The sequence below is a fragment of the Montipora foliosa genome, chromosome 8, assembly GCF_036669935.1.
Source record: "Montipora foliosa isolate CH-2021 chromosome 8, ASM3666993v2, whole genome shotgun sequence".
NCBI lineage: Eukaryota > Metazoa > Cnidaria > Anthozoa > Scleractinia > Acroporidae > Montipora > Montipora foliosa.
This window is the reverse complement of record NC_090876.1, coordinates 38,297,988-38,320,487: the sequence shown is the minus strand read 5'-3', so window position 1 is coordinate 38,320,487 and position 22,500 is coordinate 38,297,988. Positions and strand designations below refer to the sequence as shown.

At 38.9% G+C, this 22,500-nt stretch overlaps 1 protein-coding gene across 2 annotated transcripts in view; it reads left to right on the top strand.

Moving 5' to 3' along the window:
- LOC138012512 (dolichyl-diphosphooligosaccharide--protein glycosyltransferase subunit STT3B-like) overlaps nt 1-22,500 on the top strand; it is a 34,937-nt gene that overhangs the window by 8,732 nt on the left and 3,705 nt on the right. For both annotated transcript variants that reach the window (XM_068859297.1, XM_068859299.1), the window contains exons 2-18: nt 2,298-2,406; nt 4,318-4,427; nt 5,039-5,127; nt 6,747-6,835; nt 8,544-8,609; nt 11,539-11,638; nt 13,312-13,410; nt 13,659-13,805; nt 14,392-14,440; nt 15,189-15,343; nt 16,034-16,266; nt 16,385-16,599; nt 17,598-17,669; nt 18,707-18,806; nt 20,098-20,271; nt 20,822-20,935; nt 21,306-21,430. In XM_068859297.1, coding sequence (XP_068715398.1) covers nt 2,298-2,406; nt 4,318-4,427; nt 5,039-5,127; nt 6,747-6,835; nt 8,544-8,609; nt 11,539-11,638; nt 13,312-13,410; nt 13,659-13,805; nt 14,392-14,440; nt 15,189-15,343; nt 16,034-16,266; nt 16,385-16,599; nt 17,598-17,669; nt 18,707-18,806; nt 20,098-20,271; nt 20,822-20,935; nt 21,306-21,430 — 2,046 coding nt within the window. The remainder of the gene's footprint in view (nt 1-2,297; nt 2,407-4,317; nt 4,428-5,038; nt 5,128-6,746; nt 6,836-8,543; nt 8,610-11,538; nt 11,639-13,311; nt 13,411-13,658; nt 13,806-14,391; nt 14,441-15,188; nt 15,344-16,033; nt 16,267-16,384; nt 16,600-17,597; nt 17,670-18,706; nt 18,807-20,097; nt 20,272-20,821; nt 20,936-21,305; nt 21,431-22,500) is intronic.

Here is a 22,500-nt window from a genome sequence, read left to right as displayed (position 1 = left end):
CCGGCGACGTCTGTTGCTTAAGGTGCCTATTAATTCCGGGCGCGCACCTGCATGTCATCGTCTCGGTTCTTGTTTTGCACGTAACTTGTCTGTTTTGCAAATTATGCAACTTTTCTTCGGAGTTAGTGTTAAAATTAACGTGTTAAACATGAAACTTGAATGTATTCAATCGCTTGATTATTAACATTGGCCACGGCGAAGTCACGGCCACACTGGTCGACGATGAACTGTGTATCGATGGCTTACATTTCATTTTGTTAACTCTTTTGTTCCTAAATCACACCTCGAGTGTTGTTAAAATAAATGATGCTCTTTTACGGAAAATTGAGATTCAGTTCTGTTTTTTGTTGCTGTGGAGATCTAGATCATTTATCAACTGGAGCCAACGGTACCTACAGCATACGGATTCGATTCCTCGAGACGTTTTCAATGTGATCGATGGAGCTTTGACAGCCCATACATTTTGATCGATGAATCAACGAGCACAACAGTTTCAAAGAAATTAATCATTTTAAGCACATATTCGTTGGGAGGGATAAGACTTTATTTTTTTGCAATTAGAAATCTGAAGTGGTACTGCAGCAGCAATTAAGAGGCAATAGATCGCATATTAATTCTTGAATATTAATTAGCTGGACCCCAAAATTTTGCAATGGACCCCCAGATTTTTCAAAAAGGGGTCCAGAGGACCCCCAAATTTGAAAACCATGATTTATTTTTATTCTGACAGAATAAAAATAAATCAGAGTGTGGTGAGGTTTTTCATTCAGTGTTCATTTACTGAATACCTTATTTACTCAAACATATATTCCATGTTAAATTTAAGCTGTTCCTCTGGGCTAACAGTTTGGCAATGCAAAATGTGATAATTTTTTTCCTTTCTTGTAATTGTCAAGATTTTTCATATTTTTTCTTTAGCTTGTTAAAATTATGCCTCTGTATTAAATATGATAATTATTGTGAAATCTCTTCTCTCAGAAAATGTATAGGTTATAGGCCTGGTTTTCATTTAATGGAATGAAGTGGTGGCTGTAAACTACGGTGGCCCACAAGGGCAAAACACAACTCAATATTGAGCTGGATACACAACAATCTTTCGTGATACAAAACAATTTTTCACTAAACACAACAATCCAAATTTTTGTTTTGCATCGTGAAACGCTGTTCTGTTCTACGTAACTATTTTGTATCACAAAAGATTGTTGTGTTTCGTGAAAAATTGTTTTGTATCGCGAAAGATTGCTGTGTACCGAGAAAAATTGTTTTGTGTCTTGAAAGATTGTTGTGTACTGTGAAAAATTGTTCTGTATTGCAAAAGGTTGTTGTGTACTGAGAAAAATTGTTTTTGGTCTTGAAAGATTGTTGTGTACTGTGAAAATTTTTTCTGTATCACGAAAGGATGTTGTGTACCGTGAAAAATTGTTTTGTATCATGAAAGATTGTTGTGTATCCAGCTCAATATTGAGTTGTGTATTGCCCTTGTGGGCCACCGTAGTAAACCATTTGTCGTCTGGAAAACGCCCTCCCCCCTCAGTCCCCTAGGGGTTAAGAAACTTCTATTTAAGTGTTTTGATGTTGCAAGTTAGATTATTTTCTGATACATGTACATGTATGTAAAAGACTTTTGAATTTCCATAAAAATTAATTAAAACTGCTGACATGAAGTGAATTTAGAATTATTTTGCATGGCATTTGAGGTAGGAATTTAAGCAGCAGCAGCAGCAGCAGCAAAGGAGCCTTGTCAAAAATTATTATCCAGTCTTAATTGGGACTCAACCTGCTATACATGTACATGTATTGATGATGAATGGTCTGCATACATACGACTTAGGAAATCCCATTGGCTGTTTTTCAAGATAGATCTGGGCTGTAGTTTGACAAATGTCTATTTCTTTCTAAACAACATCGTCGCTCTTTGGAGGTTGGGTGCCCGAAACATCCTGGAGCTTCCACTATTGGCAGCCAGCTCCAAGATGGAGACTGCACCGATGGCTGGCAAACCTGACAACCCAGCCATGAGCCCCCACGCCCCCGAGAAGAATGGGCACCCGTCACACTGATACACAGTGGAAAGAAGAGGGTGGGGAAGGAGGGAGGGAACAAAAACCGCTAAACGCTCCACACACAATGCTCTTGCTTCCCGCCACACTGATAAATAAGCGATACAGCCCAAAGCACGAGGTATTCCACGCATGCGCAAGTATAGTAAAACCACTGACCAATAGGCTGCAATCGCTCCTAGTTGTTTACTTGGTTAAACTTCGTTTAACCTCATTTTTTTTTTTTTTGCTATCCAGGTTTAACTACCGTTCAACTCACCACCTTGTGTCACATGGCTACTATAATTTTTTGAATTGGTTTGATGAGAGAGCTTGGTATCCACTGGGTAGGATTGTGGGAGGAACTGTAAGTGGAAAAATTTCTTGTAATGGCTGATCAGTTGTTATAGCTACTGTATCTTTTTTTTTTTTGGGAAGGTAGAGATGGGTGTGTGTGGGAGGCGCGGTGGCCTCATGGTTAGTGCGCTCGACTCCGGATCGAGTGGTCCGGGTTTGGGGCCTGGCAGGGGACATTGTGTTGTGTTCTTGGGCAAGACACTTTACTCTCACGGTGCCTCTCTCCACCCAGGTGTATAAATGGGTACCGGCGTAATGCTGGGGGTAACCCTGCGATGGACTAGCATCCCATCCAGGGGGGAGTACAAATACTCCTAGTCGCTTCATGCTACAGAAACCGGAGATAAGCGCCGGCCTGATGAGCCTTCTGGCTCGTAAGCGGAGACTTTACTTTTTTACTTTTAGAGATGGGTGTGTGCATAACGCACATACATTGTAGCAAGTGTTTGCCAATGAATGAGCAGCTCCAGAAGAGGATTTTTGTTTGCAAGTAACTGCAAGCAACACAAGGGAAGTTACATGTACAAATCTGTACAAACTAACTTGTACATGTCAGACATTCCCACCCCTTTTGAAGGAAAATAAGGAGTGTTTTTTAGCGCCAAAGGCGCTTACACTAGCCGCTAAGACGCGAGCCTGTAGGGGGGTGTGGGGGTATCCCTAAATGTTTGGGGTACAGTATTTCAGCAGAAAGTAAAAGTTAATGCTTTCTTGGAATTTCAGTTTGGAAGGGAATAACAATTTTTTATTATTGTTTTGATTAGTGATTTGTCTGTATATTTTTATGTACTTGTGTGTCCACCAGAACTACGGGAGTAAGAGGAACAAAATTAATTTAATCTGGGTTTTAGAAATTCAATGTGAAAACCTTTTTATCCGATAATTGTTAACATGTGAAAAGACTGGTGTAGGCTTAAAACATAATCGTCTCGTTTTTCTTCTTTTTTATATTAAACAAACTTTTTCAAATGGTTTAAATCTTTTGCATTGTCCTTAGCCATTAGCGGCCAAAACATGGTGGCCTGTTATTTGATTGACACAAGTAAAACTGGTCAAAAAAAATCTTATCAGTTAGATGAAAATACAAACAACGTGCATTTGTGGAACGTTACCCTTGTTGATTCCACAGTACATAATTTGCAGTGTTATAATTTAAATAAATCCAATCGAAGTGCGTGAATATGGGAGGGAGTGTTTACATTCTCGGCGTAGCGTTATTAAGTCAGATGACGTGAAACGCAAGTTGCAAATAAAAACAAATCAAAATGAAACTTACATGTAGCCTTTATGCATTACGACCATGAAAATTATATGAAAAGGCCTCCTTTGCATTCGGCTTTCTTGAGTGAAAATTTTTTTTAAATTTCGCATCGCAACAGTAGACCCCGGTCAGCCTGTCAGATCAGACTGATCGTTTGCCAGCGAAAACCTCAAATTTACCGGACAAATGTCTGATGACCGGGGCTTATTTGCAGGCTTGTTAGTGGACAACTTCTGGTCAAAAGTTCCTGCTTGTGTCACAGACTCTGGAGGGTCATGGAGAACTATGCATGTGCAGGGTCATTGGGTTCGATTATGGTTGTGCAAAGTTTCCAATTCCATTGTGACTACTGGTTGTATTAAATTTGTCCTTAGAGGTCTTTCACATTTATTCAACTTTACCATGCTTACTACATGTATAGCCAACAGTTCATCTCCTGCCAGTTGAAGTTCTTTACGATTTGTATCGAGGAGAGCTATAATGTAAACTACTGGTCAACAAGAGATACATGTAAATTTATCTTACGTGTACGGGTATCTTCTTAAATTAAGATGTTATTGTTATTATTTTTTACTACTGTCAAGACTGTAGAAGCCCAAATAAGATGCACTTTGTTTGAGCCATTCAGATTGTTTTAAATTGAAGTCCTTTATTTTTCAGGTTTACCCAGGGTTGATGCTGACTTCAGCTTCACTGCATTGGATTCTAAATACACTGCATATCACTGTGCACATTAGAGATGTTTGTGTCTTCCTTGCGCCCACTTTTAGGTAAGCAGACTTTGGGCCTTTAGAACCTTGAACTACATGTACGCGTATCTTGCTTCAAATGTCATTTGCAAGAATGAAGTGTGAAAGACATGCAAGTACCTCTTTAAATCACCGACCAGTTGGCTCAGATTTGTTGAGCATGGGACTACTGTTGGGAGGTCGCAGGAACAGGGTCTTTAAATAAGGCCACAACACCAGGAACTTCGTACCCTACTCTTCTCTAATACATGTGGTGTGTCCATTAGGTTCTTTAGCGTCCCACAGGGAACTTAAGGCGCTTTCCATTTTACAGAACTGGCTGGCCAGACCGGGCATTTGGAAGGACTAACTCTACAACACCTTCAATTTAACAGTCATCCACGACGATATATGCTCCTCCAGAAGAATGCGAGGGATTAGCGTGCCAGTGTTTCTTCAAATTTTCTTTGCAAAATGACAGGTCTGGCCGGCCAGTTCTCACAAAAGGAAAGTGCCCTTAGTCCTTATCCGAAAAAGACAAAGTAACACAATTTCCCAACCTTATTTATTTCCAAGAACCTTCAGCTCATGTTTATTGTTTTATGTTGCTCTTAAATAATTGTGTATTGATTGATTTTTAATTGTTCATTTAGTGGTCTTACATCCATTGCCACATACTTGCTCACCAAAGAACTGTGGAATGATAGAGCTGGTCTATTTGCAGCTTGTTTTATAGCCATTGGTAAGTCCTAAGATTTGTTTGAATAACTTAAAACTTGCCACTTTAGAGGAGTGATCTCACAGTCTGCTGTTCTTCTTGGTCTTAAGTCCTGTCCCAGCAACTTCCTGTGGCTTAGAGACACAATACCGTAAACGTCTATGTATAAGCCACACCTTTTTTCTCAAAATTCAAATAAAAAATTGGGGGTGCAGCTTATCTACAGAAACATCTGAGGTTGGAGTTTTCTGAGGCCTAATTAATATACATAAATACTTCTCAAGATGAGACTGAATAAACATACAATATAACAAACTGAAAGCACGTTATTGTTGATCATTGCCTTTTTCATGAGCAGTGGCTCCTAAAGGGCTCCTAAAGGAGCTGTTTGTATCTTGAAGCGTTCATTTGCGATTCTTATTCTCCAAGAGTTCTTTCAAGTGATTAATTTTCATTTTACTCGACCAACTGAACACCAACATACAAGCAATCTCCATTCCTCCACAAAACTGTTTGCTATGGTCACTTCAACACATATCTTTCCGCCACATGTGAGAAAATACCCAGATATTCGCAAGTACATTCACTCGCTAGGCAAATGGCTGACTGTTTCATTGTGATGCCCAGACTCCTCTCCACATTTCAAAGCTTGGCTACTAAGCACTTGTGCGTATCATTTCAGTCGCCTTCGAATGTTCTTCAAAAACATAATCACATGGAGAGAGCATCTTAGGTTTTTTATTGTAAACTCACAAGATAAAGGTACGACAAATGAAATTTTGCGATCTAAAGACTTAATAGATGTGAAAGCTCATAGCAACCACCATGTCAGTGTATTGAAACTCTGTACTTGTTTGTCCTTGTTTGTTTACGAATAGAACTTAATTGGAACTTCAAAGTTTGTTGTCTCCATTCTTATTTCCAAATTTGAGCTTCCAAATTGTAGGTGCGGCTTATCTATGAGTTTGGCTTATACATGTACATGGACTTTTACGGTACTTTCTGCAGCACAGGTGCAGTTCTGAGGTCAGGTAGACCTTACTTCCTATGCCAGGCCCTGGCATTCTTTGAGGTGGTTCCGAGTGTGCCAATCACTGTCACTTTCAAGGCTCCATGCATTTTTGAACTTATCGTCGTCATCATCATCATCATCATTAATAATTTTTGAAAACATGCATTGTGTACGATACATTGTATAATTTATGATAGAGATGGTCTATTTGCAGCTTGTTTTATAGCCATTGGTAAGTCCTAAGATTCGTTTGAACAACTTGTAAAACTTGCCACTTTAGAGAAGTGATCTCACAGTCTGCAGTTCTTCTTGGTCTTAAGTCCTGTCCCAGCAACTTCCTGTGGCTTAGAGACACAATACTGTAAATGTCCATGTATAAGCCACACCTTTTTTCTCAAAATTCAAATAAAAAATTGGGGGTGCAGCTTATCTACAGAAACATCTGAGGTTGGAGTTTTCTGAGGCCTAATTAATAGTCAAATACTTCTCAAGATGAGACTGAATAAACATATAACAAACTGAAAGCGCGTTATTGTGTGTGTACATCTGAGCAAAGTTAAAATCTGTTTTGTTTATTCCCAGCTAATATTTTTATCAATATCATTCTGTTTTTATTTGGTCACTTTTTCAGTTCCTGGTTACATATCACGTTCAGTGGCAGGTTCATATGACAATGAGGGAATTGCCATCTTTGCTTTGCAGTTTACTTACTTCCTTTGGGTAGGCGCACTATAATTCAGAAATTAATGATATTATTGTTATTGTTGTCATATAGACATGTGTATGTTTGCTCTCACTGCACTTAGTTCCTTCCTTTCTTGAAATTCCCGAAAACTTTTTGGGCGTGAAGGACATCTTACATGTAAGTTCACAGGTGACCCAGTAGTCTTAGAAACACAAGGACTAATTGTACTTGATATGATGTCTTGAAGATCTCAGGACTTTAATCACCCATTGAAAAACCATGTCCCGTTAAAAGACGATGCTTGGCTTGTTGTGATAAAAATTTAATATTCACGGTACAAAAAGGGTGTTTTGTGCCATCGCTCTTTCTGTTAAGTGTTTTCACATGGATTTCAGTTATCAAAAGTGCAACCAAAAGACACGAAAAAAAAAAAACCGAAAAGCAGTGCAATTTATATCAGAAAAGCCAATGTCGGGTGGCTTTCATTTGAAGACAATTTTATTACTCATTTTAAATGAAGCTTTACATAACCTTTTGTTCATGTTGTCTCTTTAATGGTTGTTTGGCGATACGAATTTATCCTCAAGTGCTGATAGTATGCGCTCACTCAAGAGAGATACTATCAGCATGAGAAGATAAAATTTGTATCCCCAAGCGGCCATTTAATGTTCTGTTAATTACATAGAATGATACATTGTATTGATGAAATGTCCAGATTAAAAACAACTAATTTTATTCATTTTCCAAATGGTGAAAAAGTGGTGACCAACGTCTAAAACATTCGTGTTGTGTAGCGTGAAACAAGATATGAAAGTAACTGTTATGAAATACAAATCATGATAATTTCAAATTGTGCAATAAGAATGTTGATGTAATAGAGAAGAATAAATAAATTTTAAAGGGGGAGCTCACGTTCTATTGGCAAATTGTGTTAGTTACCATGACGACACCTACAGGTATATCCTTGCATGTGAAAGATGAAAGTGATACATGTGTTCACTGGGTGTGGTGAGGATATGATTTTTTTTCATAAGAAGGAAAATCTTAGTATTTTGAACATTAGTATCTATATAATACATGTAAATGCAGGGAATTCAACATTACATAAGTTTGTCTTTGACAAGATATGAGCAAAGTAGGCCTTAATCACAGGGATGACAGACATGAAAACAGACAGATGACAGACAGATTGAAAACTTTTGTTTTTGTGCACCGAAGCTCATTCCCAAACATTTCAACTTGAGGCTCGGGCTACGAAATCTATTGTCTATGGCCAATATGGCCGCCTCGCGAACGAGGCCCATTGCATTCTGTATCATGTAGAGAAGAAATTTATAATGGTTACGTGACCCTTTCAGTACTGAAGGGACCTCATTGCCATTGACAAGTAAAATCATGTGGCATTAGATAGAGGCTATAATTGTCACTCTTAACAATAAAGTAAGGGTAGAGGTTACCGAATATTTTTAGATCGGAGTAAATGCAGTTGTATATTCATACTTGAGGAGCAGCATTTTTGGGGTTGGGGGGGGGGGGGGCACTCTGCGACGTTCATGATTGTCTGTATTCTGAGTGATGTTGAAGTTGGGGAGAAGAGCAAGGAGACACTTCGTTGACAAGTAAAATTTCTACAGAGAGTATAATCTATACAATCTATACATGTAAGTGTCACTGTACATGTAGAAGGGAGTGGGTTAGTGGTATGGCAGGTGTCATTGAGTTATTTCTTTCAATCAATTGCAGGTAAAGTCTGTGAAAACAGGCTCGGTTTTCTGGGCAGCATGCACCAGTCTGTCCTACTTTTATATGGTAGGTATTATTGCGTTCCGACGACGATAGGAGAATGCAATTTCTAATAATTATTGGGTATCCTGTGCATAGGGGGAGCCTTACTGTAGCAAGTTTCCATTTTTTGTTCGTCTTCTTTTTCAGCGCCATCACGAATGACATCATACGTACATTGATATGTCATGTGTGCAAATTGTTTGTGAGGTGTCAACATGCTGAATTTTGGCAAGGGACATTTTCTCAGTACTAATTTTTCAGATAATTTAATAGACAAAATTCATATTTTGATAGGTTTTATTATGCCCCAAGTTGGAAAAATACCCAGCGCTCTAATTTGCATACGAATAGATATGCCTTGTTCTTCAAACGATGCCACTTTAAGCAGGCAATAGTGGTGAGGTGTTCTGAAGTCATTCCTGTGACAATGTTACTTGATTCCTATATCATAATTTCATTGTTGATTCATTCCTCATGGGAAAATTAGAACCCAGAAATGACCAGCTCCCAACGTCAGTGGCTTCATAGCTCAGTTGGTTAGAGCGTCGCACTGGTACGTGAGGTCATAGGTTCAAACCCCATTGAAGTCCTGAATTTTTCAGGCTTTTTTACACAATTGCAAAAATTGCTATCATAACTGCAAGGATCATAGCTTCACTTGATTCCTTTTATTTTCTTTCTTGGTTTAGTATTTTACTGGTAACCACATGTCCTTTCAGGGGGCTATTTATGTTCCATCGTTTGCACAGAAACGATGAAGAGTTTTTTTGACCACAACTTTTTCTTCTTAAATCAAACAGATCGCACTTACTTTTGATTCTAGCCAAGGGTAGAGCATTTCAATGCTGTCATATAATGTTAATTAATGTTAGTTTTGTGGTGATTATCCTTTCTTAGTGTTACAATATTGTACAGTACTGTAAGTCTCCAGGGACTAACTTGCTAAACCTTATACATTACTACTTCCAAGAGGCCCCAAGTAACAAATACCTGTAAGGAAAAGCGTTAAATCATAGGAAAATATAAAATGTTCCATGCATGTGCAGAAACATTGCAACCTGTAGGGAAAAAGGTCACAATGGAATTATCTTTTTCTATGACAAGCAAACGAGTGTTTGGGTAATTATTATTCAAATACTTTTTTGCTTGTTATAGTTAAAGAGATTGAAAGTTCCATTCTCTTGCTCTAGTATGAGCTATTATCGTAAGCTGTATCTATTTAGTTTTATAAAATAATTAGGATAGTACGCGCACTTTCATTGGTCAATAGCTGTGTTTAGATGAGAATATGGAACACGGCTGTGACAGGCACGTGTTTTGATTGCCGGTAGGAAATATGAACGTGTGTCAAGAAAATCTGTTTCTTTCAAGAATTTTCCTTCATTTGTTTCCTTCATTTGTCGAATTATCTTTGAGACATATCTTATAAAAGCAAATAGAGGACTTCTTTTCTGTGTTTCCATAGCCTCATCTACACACGAGGGGGAGTTGGGAGAATTCCAGACAGGTATGCAAACCCGAGACACAGTCAAGGGTTTGCATGTAACTGTCTATTGCTTAAGGTTACTGCTAACCTTTTGGGGTGCCTTCCGGGAAATCTTTCATAAGCACGTTATTTTCGGTAAAACTCCAGCAAACTACATACTACCTAAAAGCTACATGTAATAAAATGAAGAATCCGAATATATGAACAGTTTGGTTTATTATGGCTTTCTTTAGCGAGCAAATCTTCAAACTCAAAACCATACATGTTCACTTTCAATTGCTGAATTACCCGCCTTCATATTTATCACACCCAACCAAACAAATGGTACTATATCAATCAGCACTTTTTAGGCTACCAAGGTGTGTTGGGCTGTTAGGGTTTTCCTATTGGTTTCGGAGAAAATGAACTTTGAAGTTGACCAATAGAAAAATTTCCGTTTCGCGACCCGCAGAGATGCGTCAAAGTAAAAATATTTTGAATTTTTTAAAAGCCCGGGACACTTTCGTGCACCAATATCCGACGATCATTTTGCCCAAATTTCGTAAAAATTCGACAAATCTACATACCCTATAAATGCATTTGAAGAGGAGCTATTCCTGAAAAAATTAACCCCAAGTTTTTGGGCTGAAAAGATTTTACACATTTTCACACCTTGTCAATGCGGGTGTGAATGCGGTCATGCCGCTAGGATTCCGCCGACCAATGAAAATTGAGGTAATAAACAGTGTTCCAGATAAGAGTCGGGTCTCGGGTCAATAACCCGACAAGAAGGCTTCCTGACCTGTCAGATGAAATGTAAATATTCAGTTAAATATTACAACAAAATGTCTGGGTCACCCGTCAAATGGTATAAATGACTCCCCACTTGAAAAAATTAACTGGAACGCTGTAATAAAGCCCCCTAGAGAGGCATTCATCGCTGCATCATTAGCCATAGATTATTTATACCTAATTGCAGACTTAGCCGTCATCGCAAGCAGTGAGCTGAGTTTTCTTTGTTTCCTCAATGGAATCTTTTTTTTTTTTTTTAGACCCGGTCTTTTTCATACTTTTTACCCAGGGAGAACTTGCCTGTTTCAACTTTTCTCCTCGTTTCATGCGTTTCATAGCCTAGTAAGGATGATATCGTCTCGCATATTCCTTTAACACAACCGCATTAACTACAAATAAATGGTGAACTCAACACGCGATAAAGTAAAGATACCCAGATGTATTCAAACTGGGTGTTAACGAGTGTTGACATCTCATAACACTTTAGGGGATTAACATTTTAGTCATGAAAAACAAAGTTTGCAATAACTCTGCAAGAAAAAAACATTTTCAAATAATTTCTTTTTTACAAAAAAACAAATAATTATAATGAGTTATCTTATGATAGCTTTTTAACATTTTGTAAAATTTGAAACCGAAAAAGTTAGCAGTAACCTTAAATTGAAAATTAATGTCTTTTACCTCTCTCCATTACAGGTGTCAGCTTGGGGTGGCTACGTGTTTATCATTAATCTCATTCCTCTTCATGTATTCTTCCTTCTTCTCATGGGACGCTTCTCATTCAAAATTTATGTCGGTGGGTACAATGTTATACAAGCAAAATGCAGCACTTCTTGCACGCAAATGGAATGAATGCAAAGCCAAACCATTCTGCCTACTTATCATTATTCATTATTATAATCATGAATATTATCAGTAATCTTAATATTTTAAGTATGGGAACTGTGGCTGATTAGTATTATCAATAATGTTTTTTTCTATTGTTATGTAACCAGGCACACTTCAATAGATTGTTGACTACTCTCTTTCCAAGTTTTCAATACATCTCTGCGGGAACAATAATAAAAATCCTGGCATCTTTTTGCTGAGATATTGGGCTCAAAGTTGTGGGTTCGGCTTATACACGAGACCATTGCTTTCAGAGGGAGTAAACTGGCTGCTATGGGGTCACAAATAACACTAAAAACCTTCAGTAAATATAGATTGAAAATAATTTTTGACCAATCACTTCAATACTGATCTCTTCACCATGTGCAAGAAAATTAATACCACACTATTTGGGAGAACTCACAAGGCAAATGGCAGACTATTCTGTTGACCTTCTTGCTTGCATGGCCTGTTTGTCAACACGTTTCTCTCTGATCGATGGCTTCCACATGTCTTATGTATACGCAAGTTTTTACAGTATTCTGTGGATTAATTCAGTTGTATTGCAATCCTCATTAGCATTTTTTTACTTTGTGGTAATTACAAGTGCATGTAGAAGAATTGGAGGGAAGATGTTAGCTTTCTGCAATGATTAATTTTAATCATTATGGTGTTGAGCTTTGATTACTTCAGTTACATACATCTTAGATTTTTCTTAGCCTTATATATGGTAGCAAGATGAGGTTATGTTTATTTTCATTTAAATTTAAGTTTGATACGAAATCATGGGATTAAATTGTGGTCAACTATACATTGTGATTCATCCGTAATGAACCACATTTCTTATTCCGGCATGAATTGTACTAATACTTGTGACATGGGTTTATCACAATGATCTTGTCTTGAAAAAGGGACAAAATCAGAGGGAGCTACAATTATTTATTATTAGCATTATCATTACTATAATGATTATCAATATTAGTACACAAAGGACAATCATGTTCTTTTGGAAGGTAATTATAGGGGCAAGGTCACGCTATTTTAGGTAAATTCGTTTATTTTTGTTAATTAAACGTCAAATTGGCAGAGCAAGAGTTTTAATTTGCAAAATTACGGCCATGTAACAACTGCAAATGATTTCCCAGCTGTGTAAATGACATTTTGATATAGACTGATATAAATTTGAAAAAAGGTGGGCTGACATTTTTCAAATTTACCCAAATTCAATCCATTTCAATTCTCTCCAGTTTTGTCCATCCATGTCCCTTCTTGGCTACCCTGTGTTTTGTTAGAGTTCTTCTATAATTTTGAACAGTTATTTTGATATTCTATTTAATTCTGTGACCATTCAATCAGTGCTGAAATTGCCTAAAATTGCGTGACCTAGCCCCTTTAACCAAGTCTGTGTCTTGCGCATACTCAGTTTTTTTCATAAGAATTTATTATTGTCTTCTCCACTTCCATTAATCTGGTAATATACAGAGTACAGTTGTATCTTTGAATGTACAGTTTAGGACCTGTTTAGAGAATTAACTTTTGCTTAAGAGAAAAATCTTGCTTTTCCTCGTCTTTACACTGTTCTTCACTTTATTCATTTTGCAGCATATACAACCTTTTTCATCATGGGTCTCCTTATGTCTATGCAAGTTCCTTTTGTTGGCTTTCAACCAATCAGAACCAGTGAACACATGGCTGCGGCAGGTAATCTCCACTGTGGTCTCGAATGGTTCATAATATTTATGTTCCCTTCTAGTTCTTCCTCATTGCGCCATTGCATTATTATTATTATTTTTACTTCTTACAGTGTAACCTTGTCTTCATTTCCAGTTGCATACATTTTTGTTAAGTCTGTTGTCATTCATATTTCTCTAATTGCATGCAATTTTGTTGCAAATGGATTAAATAATATTTTTCATTTTATTTGACTTACTAATGATGGATACTTTTAGGTACATTTGCTCTCCTTCAAGCCTATGCATTTCTGGTTTACCTTAGAGGCAAAGTGTCTTGGTCTGATTTCAAGAACATCTTTGTCTTTGCTGTTGTTTCTGTTGCTGGTGTTGTGTTTATTGCTGTTGTTTTACTCACATATGCTGGTAAGTGTTTCGTTAAATATACTGTAAAATATTAATAATTCACTATAAATTTCAGACACTAAATCTGTACAGTAATTTTATTCAAGGATGTGAGACATTCAGGGCACACAAAATTTAGTCATTGCAAAAGGCTGTGTAAAATGTTATTACGGACAACGTTTTTTTGCTCAGCGGGTACTTTGGCAAGTTTCAGCCAAAGTTCTTCCACTGCAGGAAATAACTGTCAGCCATCGAACACTGTTTGACCAAAACTTGGCGTTATCCAAAAAATTTTCGATTTTGGGTGGGCAAGATGACCAAACAAGGAAAATATTTGCAGAGATTAAAATGAGTTTCAGAAACATTCAATCCCACACAATAATATTGTTTGAATTTCAAGCCAAAGTACGATACATTTTGTTGTATTTTGACATAAAAGTAAGCATGTGCCTGTAAAAGCCATTGCCTCGTAAGATTAACACTGGTAGATTTTACTCCAACACCATTTTGCTCATTAACGGGGCGTGGTTTAGGGGCGAGAAGAGGTAATTAAATAGTTTGTCAGTATCTAAAGCAGCATTTTAATGTTTTCTCTTCTTTTCCGCAGGTTATGTTGCACCTTGGAGTGGAAGATTTTATTCACTGTATGATACTGGGTAGGTAAAGCAAATAGAACCATTACAAATATGCCGCTATCTAACAATACAGTCTTAGCAGTGGGCAAGACATGTGCCATATGAAACTAGTTACATGACTGAAGATCCCACAGGTCTCCTTTATGGTGTAGGTGATGGTAATGTTAAAGTCCTGGCCCCAGTTGTTCGAAGGGTGGATAGCGCTATCTACCGGATAAATCACTATCCACTGGATAACTCAATTGGTTTGCTACTGTTTATCCGCCGGATAGCAATTTATTCGGTGGATAGCGTTATCCGCCTTTTGAAATACCGAGGCCTGGCCCCAGTTGTTCAAAAGATGGATAGCGTTATCTACCGGATAAATCACTATCCATTGGAGAGCGCAATTGGTTTCGCTGTTACTTATCCACCGGATAGCGATTTATCCGTTGGATAGCGCTATCCATCGTTTGAACAACTGAAGCCTGTGCTGACATCTACACAACCGAGCATAAGTAAAATCAAATCAAATAAAATCAAATCACTTTGAAAGCGTATCACATAAAATGTTGGTGTTTGATGAGAGGGATAAATCGAAGTATACATTGATGAACTCCTTGAAAAAAAGCAGAGTAGAGAACCAACAAACTCACTGCACTTGTGACGCTTATTCCAGGAATCAAACGCAAGACGAATTTATGATAGCCAAGAGCTCTTACCACAGCACCAACCCTGAGCTGTTCCCCTTGCTTTACCCATCAAAAGATTGTTTGTTTTCATGTTTCAGTTACGCAAAGATTCACATCCCAATCATAGCATCTGTCTCTGAGCATCAGCCTACCACCTGGGTGTCGTTTTTCTTTGATCTTCACGTCTTGATCTGCACCTTTCCTGCTGGTCTGTGGATGGTAGTGAAACAAATTAACGACGAGAGAGTGTTTGGTGAGGAAGACGATGATTTTTAATTGGAAAATAAAAATCGATTTTTTGTAGGTGTGTCGCGATAGGTATTTGCAACTAATTTTGTTATAAAATAACAAAATTTTGTGTCGCGTTGACTGCGCAATTTCTGCTGCAAACCAACTCGTTATCGATGATTGTATGAAATCAAGGAAGTATTTTATAGCATTAGGAATTAAATGCACAGTGCAGACAGTGGTGGATTTCAGTGGTTCGCAACATTTTCACCTTTGTTTTGCCAATTTAAGTGGGTTTGTCACTGGAGTTTTAAGCGCTTTAAAGTCACTTCTCTGTGAAACGCATAGCAGGGCGCTTGAGCTCACTCGCATCGCATTCTTGACGACGCGCAGAGATCACATCAAAGGACTCAAACGACTTTTAGAAGGATTATACTTTTTGGTGCGATTTTTAGTGAAAGCAGTCAAGCCGTGCGTAAGAGACGGGCGAGGGACGGGCCTTCCTTTGCCGTTTCTCACGATTTGCGGGACAAAACGCGAGAGACTCAAAAGCACACGCCTTAAGTAACAGACGACAGATTGTAGCAGACAAGAGTTAGCGTTTTATGCATCTATCCGTATTAAATTTCTCAGTGGCAGTTTTTAGAAACGCCTTGTTTTAGCTTCAAAAAATTTGGCCCTTAAGAAATTGGAGTTAATTTTTTGTCTTTTGCAGTTGTGCTGTACGCTACAACAGCTGTGTACTTTGCTGGTGTGATGGTTCGTTTAATGCTGACTTTGACACCTGTGGTGTGCATCCTGGCGGCCATTGCGTTTTCCGTTACTCTGGACAACTACCTGCTAGACGATCGGCCATCCCAAAACAAGAAGGCCGCATCGGACGAAGCTGAAGTCGACGGCAACGTCGAAGAAAATGACAAGAAAAGAAGAAAGGATCTTTATGAAAAGGTACATGCTCAGATGTTGCACAATGGATGAAAAAAGGCTTGGCAAATTTGAGAATCAAAATGAATGATTATCTGTGATTGCAAGCAGTGGACGATGAGTTTCTTTGCTCCTTTCTTAGCCTGGCAAGAAGAAACCTCAGACCACCAAACAGATCAGTAAACAAGACGAGATGGAGAAAGAAGAAGATGGTGGAATGATTGGCGCCAACCTGAAAGGGATGGTGGTCATGTGTATTGTGATGATGTTGATGATGTTCGCAGTACATTGCACTTGGGTCACTAGCAATGCCTACTCCAGCCCTTCAGTTGTATTGGCCTCTACTAATTACGACGGGTAAGGAACTCTTCATCAAATGAAAAGTAGAAAGGTCATCGCAATTAGAATTAACATTCATCATGTTCATTCGTTAGTAAAAGAACCCACACTCAACTATTCGCAAAGAGTAGGGTATGTACATGTACTTCCCGGTGTTGTGGTCTGTTTTCTGTGGTGTGGTGTGTCATGGTTGGGAGAGTAAATGTTGGGACATATCAGCTGCACCAAGCTACTCTAAAATCCGAGGGTAAATTAAGATGTGATATCATGATTGATATGAGTTTATATATGAAATGTCATATACTCTTAAATAAAGACACTTTTCTTAATTCAGGAGCTCAGGCGTAAGTACCTTCGAGCGAAGGCCGGCAACCGGATGTAGACTTTTCCTTTTTTTGGAAAACGGTTTTGCTTAAAATTTCTCGCAAAGTTTCCCAGTTTTAAGAGACAGGGGAGACACCTTACGCGTTATCTTTTTCTTTTTCCTCGTATCTGTATTGTCTGACACTGAGAATTTTTATTCGTAGAAGTGATATTACCTTGGGAAAATGCTTCATTGTGGGCAGTAGTAGGAATAATTAGTGCCACGAACTGGGCCTAAAAAAATCGACGGTCGAAACAAGCCGAGTGGGGAACCGAAAAAAAGGCGCTTACATCCTCTTTCCAGTCTCCCACCGCGAGCCAGGTTTTGCCTCGTTACCCAGCTGTTAAAGTAAAGTACCTGGGATTCGTTTCTCGAAGGCCACGAAACTTTTCGGGCGTGTTTCAGGCAATTTAAGACACGTTTTATCTTCAAAAGGAAACCTTGTTCAAGTCATGCAACTTTGCAATTGTTTGTCTTCTCTGGTGTTGAAAATAATAAGATGAAAAGATCAATTTTTCAAAATGAACAGATCTTAGTTTCACGAAGTGCTTTTCGAGCCCGAAAAGCTTCCGGGAATTTTGAGAAAAAGGCCCATTCTCTCGGTCATGGGTGGTTTTTTTTTTTAACTTTTCGTTATACTTGTTGTTATTAGGAGTCGCAACATTTTAGATGATTTTAGAGAAGCATATTTTTGGCTAAGGCAAAACACTGATGACAATGCCAGGTGTGTATTTTTTCTGATTATATAGGCTTTATTATCTTATTATATTACACTTTATTAACTGTTAATGTCAAATCTTGCTTGTTTTTGGTGATATAAAGATATACATGGTAGCGTCAATGTTGAGAAAAGTAAAATGTGTCCTTGCTTTTATAAACTAGGAAATACTGTTAAGTTTGGTACGCACATCGCAAGCATCAGCAACACTAGACTAAGAGCATTCCTTCATTGTCTTTGCTTACAAGGGTAACACGAATAGGCAAATAAGGAGTCTATGACATGTGTGCCAATCAAAGTGTGATTTCTCAATTACATTGCACGTGCATTAAGTAATTTTTGAATCACCTGGGGGAAAAACGATCACTCAGACTAAGAGTACTAGTTTTTTCGCCTCATGTCACCTTGTCAGGGGTTTGTGGCTCGCGAAAGAGCCTTTCGCTTGCACAATTTCGTACGCCCTTATTTCTTGCGTCACACCAAACTGACTGACCACATTCCAACGCAATTGAAGCAGCCCATTTGTTTAAATACAAAATACCACCAGACAGAGCCACCGTGCACCAGTGGTTCAGTTGTTTGAGCATCGGGCTGTCATGCGGGAGGTCGCGGGTTCGAATCCCGTCCGGATCAACACTCGGGATCTTAAAATAATTGATGAGAAAGTGCTCCCTTTGAAATGACATCTGCAAATGGTTAGACTTTCAAGTCTTCTATAAACCGTAGGTCCCGTCTCAACTATCCGCATTTATGTTCACAAGTTTCCAGTGGGACGTTAAAAAAGCCACACACTATTCGAAAAGAGTATGGAATGGAGTCCCCGGTATTTTGGCTCTCCAGTTCTCTCCAGCAGAAGTAGGTCTAAAAAGGCTTACTGTGTATGAGGCCTCCTAAGCAGAAACAACCGTAAGTCAAAAAGGGACTTTGCCGAGTGCTGGAATATGTAGATGTAGTTGTTGATGTACAATTCTTCTGCTTCTCTTGCTTGTCTTTATGTTTGTTTCGTAAATCTGAACTTGACTTTTTTTCTTCTTCCTCTGCAGGGTTATGTCATGGTGGGATTATGGGTATCAGATAGCTGGAATGGCCAATAGAACGACTCTTGTAGACAATAACACGTGGAACAACAGTCATATTGCACTCGTACGAGGAAATTCTTAAATTAATAATAGGCCTTATGCATGATTGCAGCGTATGCTCAAAATTCGCCACCAAGCCTCGTTTGCACAAAATTATTCACATCATCTGGACATGCAATACTGTTCGCACGTGGGTTTTCTTTACAAATCTGCTCCTTTGGGTTTTAGCTCATGCTAAAATTGACGAGTTTGATTTTCGAATTTGAGGCTTTGTAGTGAAATTAGCTAGTCAGACGTCATCACGCATAAGGGCTATTGCGTTACTAAGTTAACTCTCACTTGTTTATTGGCAAATCCAGCAGTCGTTTGACCTTCTACAAAAGTTTGGTTTTGTTCAAGGAGTTTATAAAGGAAAATTAACTACCATAAGTAAGAATTGTGAGGTGACGTTTTGAGCTTAGCCGTTCGTCAGAGCGAAGGACTAGCCGAGGGAGAAGAGAAGGGCTAACGCTCGAAACGTTAGTCCGCAAATCTTTCTTACGCAGAACCACATTTTCTTTAGAAACCAGTCCCTTCATTTGACTTTCTACCGAGATTGTGTGAGGCGTGGGTTAATCAACTGAAATGGTTTTTCTGAGTTTGGGGCACCTCCTGACAATTACATGAAAGTAACTTCTCTTGTGGAATGAACGCGTCGCAACCTCGTTTCCAAGGTTTCTTCATCGACAAAGAGACCCTGGGAACGAGATTGAGCGCGTAGTTTCAAAGAACATGCCATTGATTCGATAGAAAACTGGCAGAGTAAAGCAACACGGAAACCTCGATTTCGGAGCAAAGCAGAGCGCTAATCGACAGTCATAAGGTTTGATGGCAAGTTTTCAGCAACTTGTCCATTTGTTGCTGTGGATATCGTTATTGAACGAATGCATAAATGGCGGCCAAAAATGTATTCTTTTGTTTATGTGCTAATGAGACCCACTAGCCTCGCTCTCAAGCAACCTTTCTTTTGTATTTTGTCCATGCAAACGAGGCTAGTGAGGCTAATTAGCCCAAAAACAAAAGGATATTTTTTTGGCCGCCATTTATGCATTCGGTTTATAAGTAAGAGGTAATCTAGTCATCCGCGTTGTATTGACGCGAAGTTTAAATCTTCTGAACTTACGACAATTTGAAAGGTAGCTGTACGTCATGTAAGTTAAACAAAAAGGAAAATGTCAATATGAGACGGAAATAAGGGGTAACCTATGCAACTCCCGCGGGAACCTAACTTCTCGTTCTTGTCCAAGCATCAGAAAATCAATAGGGCCTACCTTAGTGCAGTACTGCAGATCAACTTTGGTTCTACCAATCACTAGGTTGGAAAAGCCATGTCATCTAACGAATCATCGGCCTATAAGATCATGAAGATGCTTGACGTGGACTATGTCCTGGTGATATTCGGAGGCGTGATTGGTTACTCTGGTGATGACATCAATAAGTTCCTGTGGATGGTCAGGATTGCTGAAGGCGAACATCCGCAGGAAATCAAGGTGAGCCATCTTCTCAGGATTATTGACAGCTATTAGAGCTTTAATCCTTGTTGTTGTTGTTGTTGTTTTTTTTTTGGTCCAAGTTTAAAACACTCAGTGAAGGTTAATTTGCAAGTAATAGCCAACTGGTTTGCCTCCGACAGGTTGGGATTCCTAAAACCTCTTCTGTTGTACTATTGATGTATATATAATAACCAAATCAATGCGTGCGCTCTGATTAACTGATCCCTGTTAACTTCTCTTCACATAACCACATTAACATTGCCAAGTATCTTTTCTCCACTAGAGATGATTAGTACAAAAATGTGGGAGACACCACTGCCCTGGAACGCGAAATATTCTCTTCCGGTTGCCGTCCGCGTCTCAAAAACGAGCGTGCATAAGCTCCCTATTATGTAATCTTTAAGGCCGTGTTTACATGATAGGCGCGGCATGAGTTTCATCGGGGGATGAAAATCTGCTCCCTCGTGTTAAGTGCGCTTAGAATGCAGCTACGTGTATATAGTCCCAGTGCGCGGGCTAATTACATTCAATTTGTATACACTTTTAGGAGTCAGACTATTTTACTCCTCAAGGCGAGTTCCGTGTGGATTCTGCTGGTTCACCCGTACTGTTGAACTGTCTCATGTACAAAATGTGTTACTATCGGTTTGGCGAAATGCAAGTAAGTTTGCCTTTTGTTACATGTAGCCAAGGTTTAATGAATTTCAAGTGTTAACAAAAGCGCATCCGAATGGGTGATGAAAGTAGTATTAGTTTTAATAGAAGTAGTAGTGGTAGTAGAAAACTTTTCCGGGGTTTGGGTAGACTTTCATATCCCGATTAGGTAGTTATGTTCGCTTTGTTCTTTTGTTTTGTGGACATTAATTATTTGGGATCCGGTATATGAAAGACCAGCCCGGAGTTTCCATGCGAAATTTTCGAAAATTCCTTGGAATGAAAAGCGCCCCTTGTTTCAGTTCTAACATTCCCCGTGCCACGAGTAAAATAAATTTTAACGGAGCTTTCTTCTTTGTTTTCTGTACTTCTCCTAGTTGGACTTCAGATCGCCTTCAGGTTTCGACAGAACTCGAAATGTAGAAATTGGAAATAAGAACTTCAAATTAGAGCATTTAGAAGAAGCTTTTACTTCGGAGCATTGGCTTGTTAGAATATACAGGTGAGGTATCTGTTTTCTAATGTTACACTCAGACGATTCTTGGTTTTCATTCACATAATAAGATGCCTTGTTTTTTGACCAAAACAAACGACAACCGCATGAAAAGGAATTTTGAGAGTTTAAAGCCGGTGATACTCGGTTCAACATGTGCTGATCAACAAATGTTGCAGCTGTTCAGTCAACAAATGTTGAACAGTGTGTTATGCCATGTTGAATGTTGAAATATGCCATTCAACAGGTTGAACGTTGTTGAACCATGTTGAACGAAAATAGAGACCAGCTCTATTCGGTTCAACACGTCTGTGCAACATGGCTCAACATTTGTTGAACAACAGATGTTGCAGGATGTTGAACCGTGTATCATCGGCTTAAGAAACGACGACGGCTAAGGCAACGACAACGGCTCAAACAATGATATCATTGGTTAAAAGAGGGAAAATAATCGTTCTGCGCGTGCGTAACGACGATCATTTTCTTGAGTTTTAGTCGCTGTCGCTAAAGGCCTGGGCACACGATTTCAACATTTGTTTCAGCATCCGTTCGATTTTGTAGAACGATGTTGAACAATGTTAACTGTTGGGGTGGCAAACGACTTCTACGCATCATCAACATTTGATTCAAGAAAGCTTCGCGAGAGGCCTGGTATTCAGTCCCAGGCTGCAGCTGCGGCTGTTACTATGGATACGGACACGGATACGTTATTGAGAGATGGATTAGTAAAATGGAAAATGGTTTCAACCCAGGAGTTATATACCTCGATGGAATAGGCCATTTCCGAGTTGCTGTTTGTCTCGGTTTCGAAGCGAGTCTTGGTGCTCAGCTATTGAAAGGGAAATGAGTTTGATTTGCATAAGAAAACGCAACTCATTTCCATTTGAATGGTTGTGCACCGGGACTCGCTTTGAAACTGAGGCATGTAGCAACTGCGGAAATGGGCTATTCGATCGTCTGGGTGAAAGTAGTCCAGAGGAGGATTGTTGGCAGTGACTGACGTTTCGACAACCTGACCGGAAGTCAACTTCAGAGTAAAGTGACGGTTGGCAATTCAAACGTTTAAATCATTTGAGCTC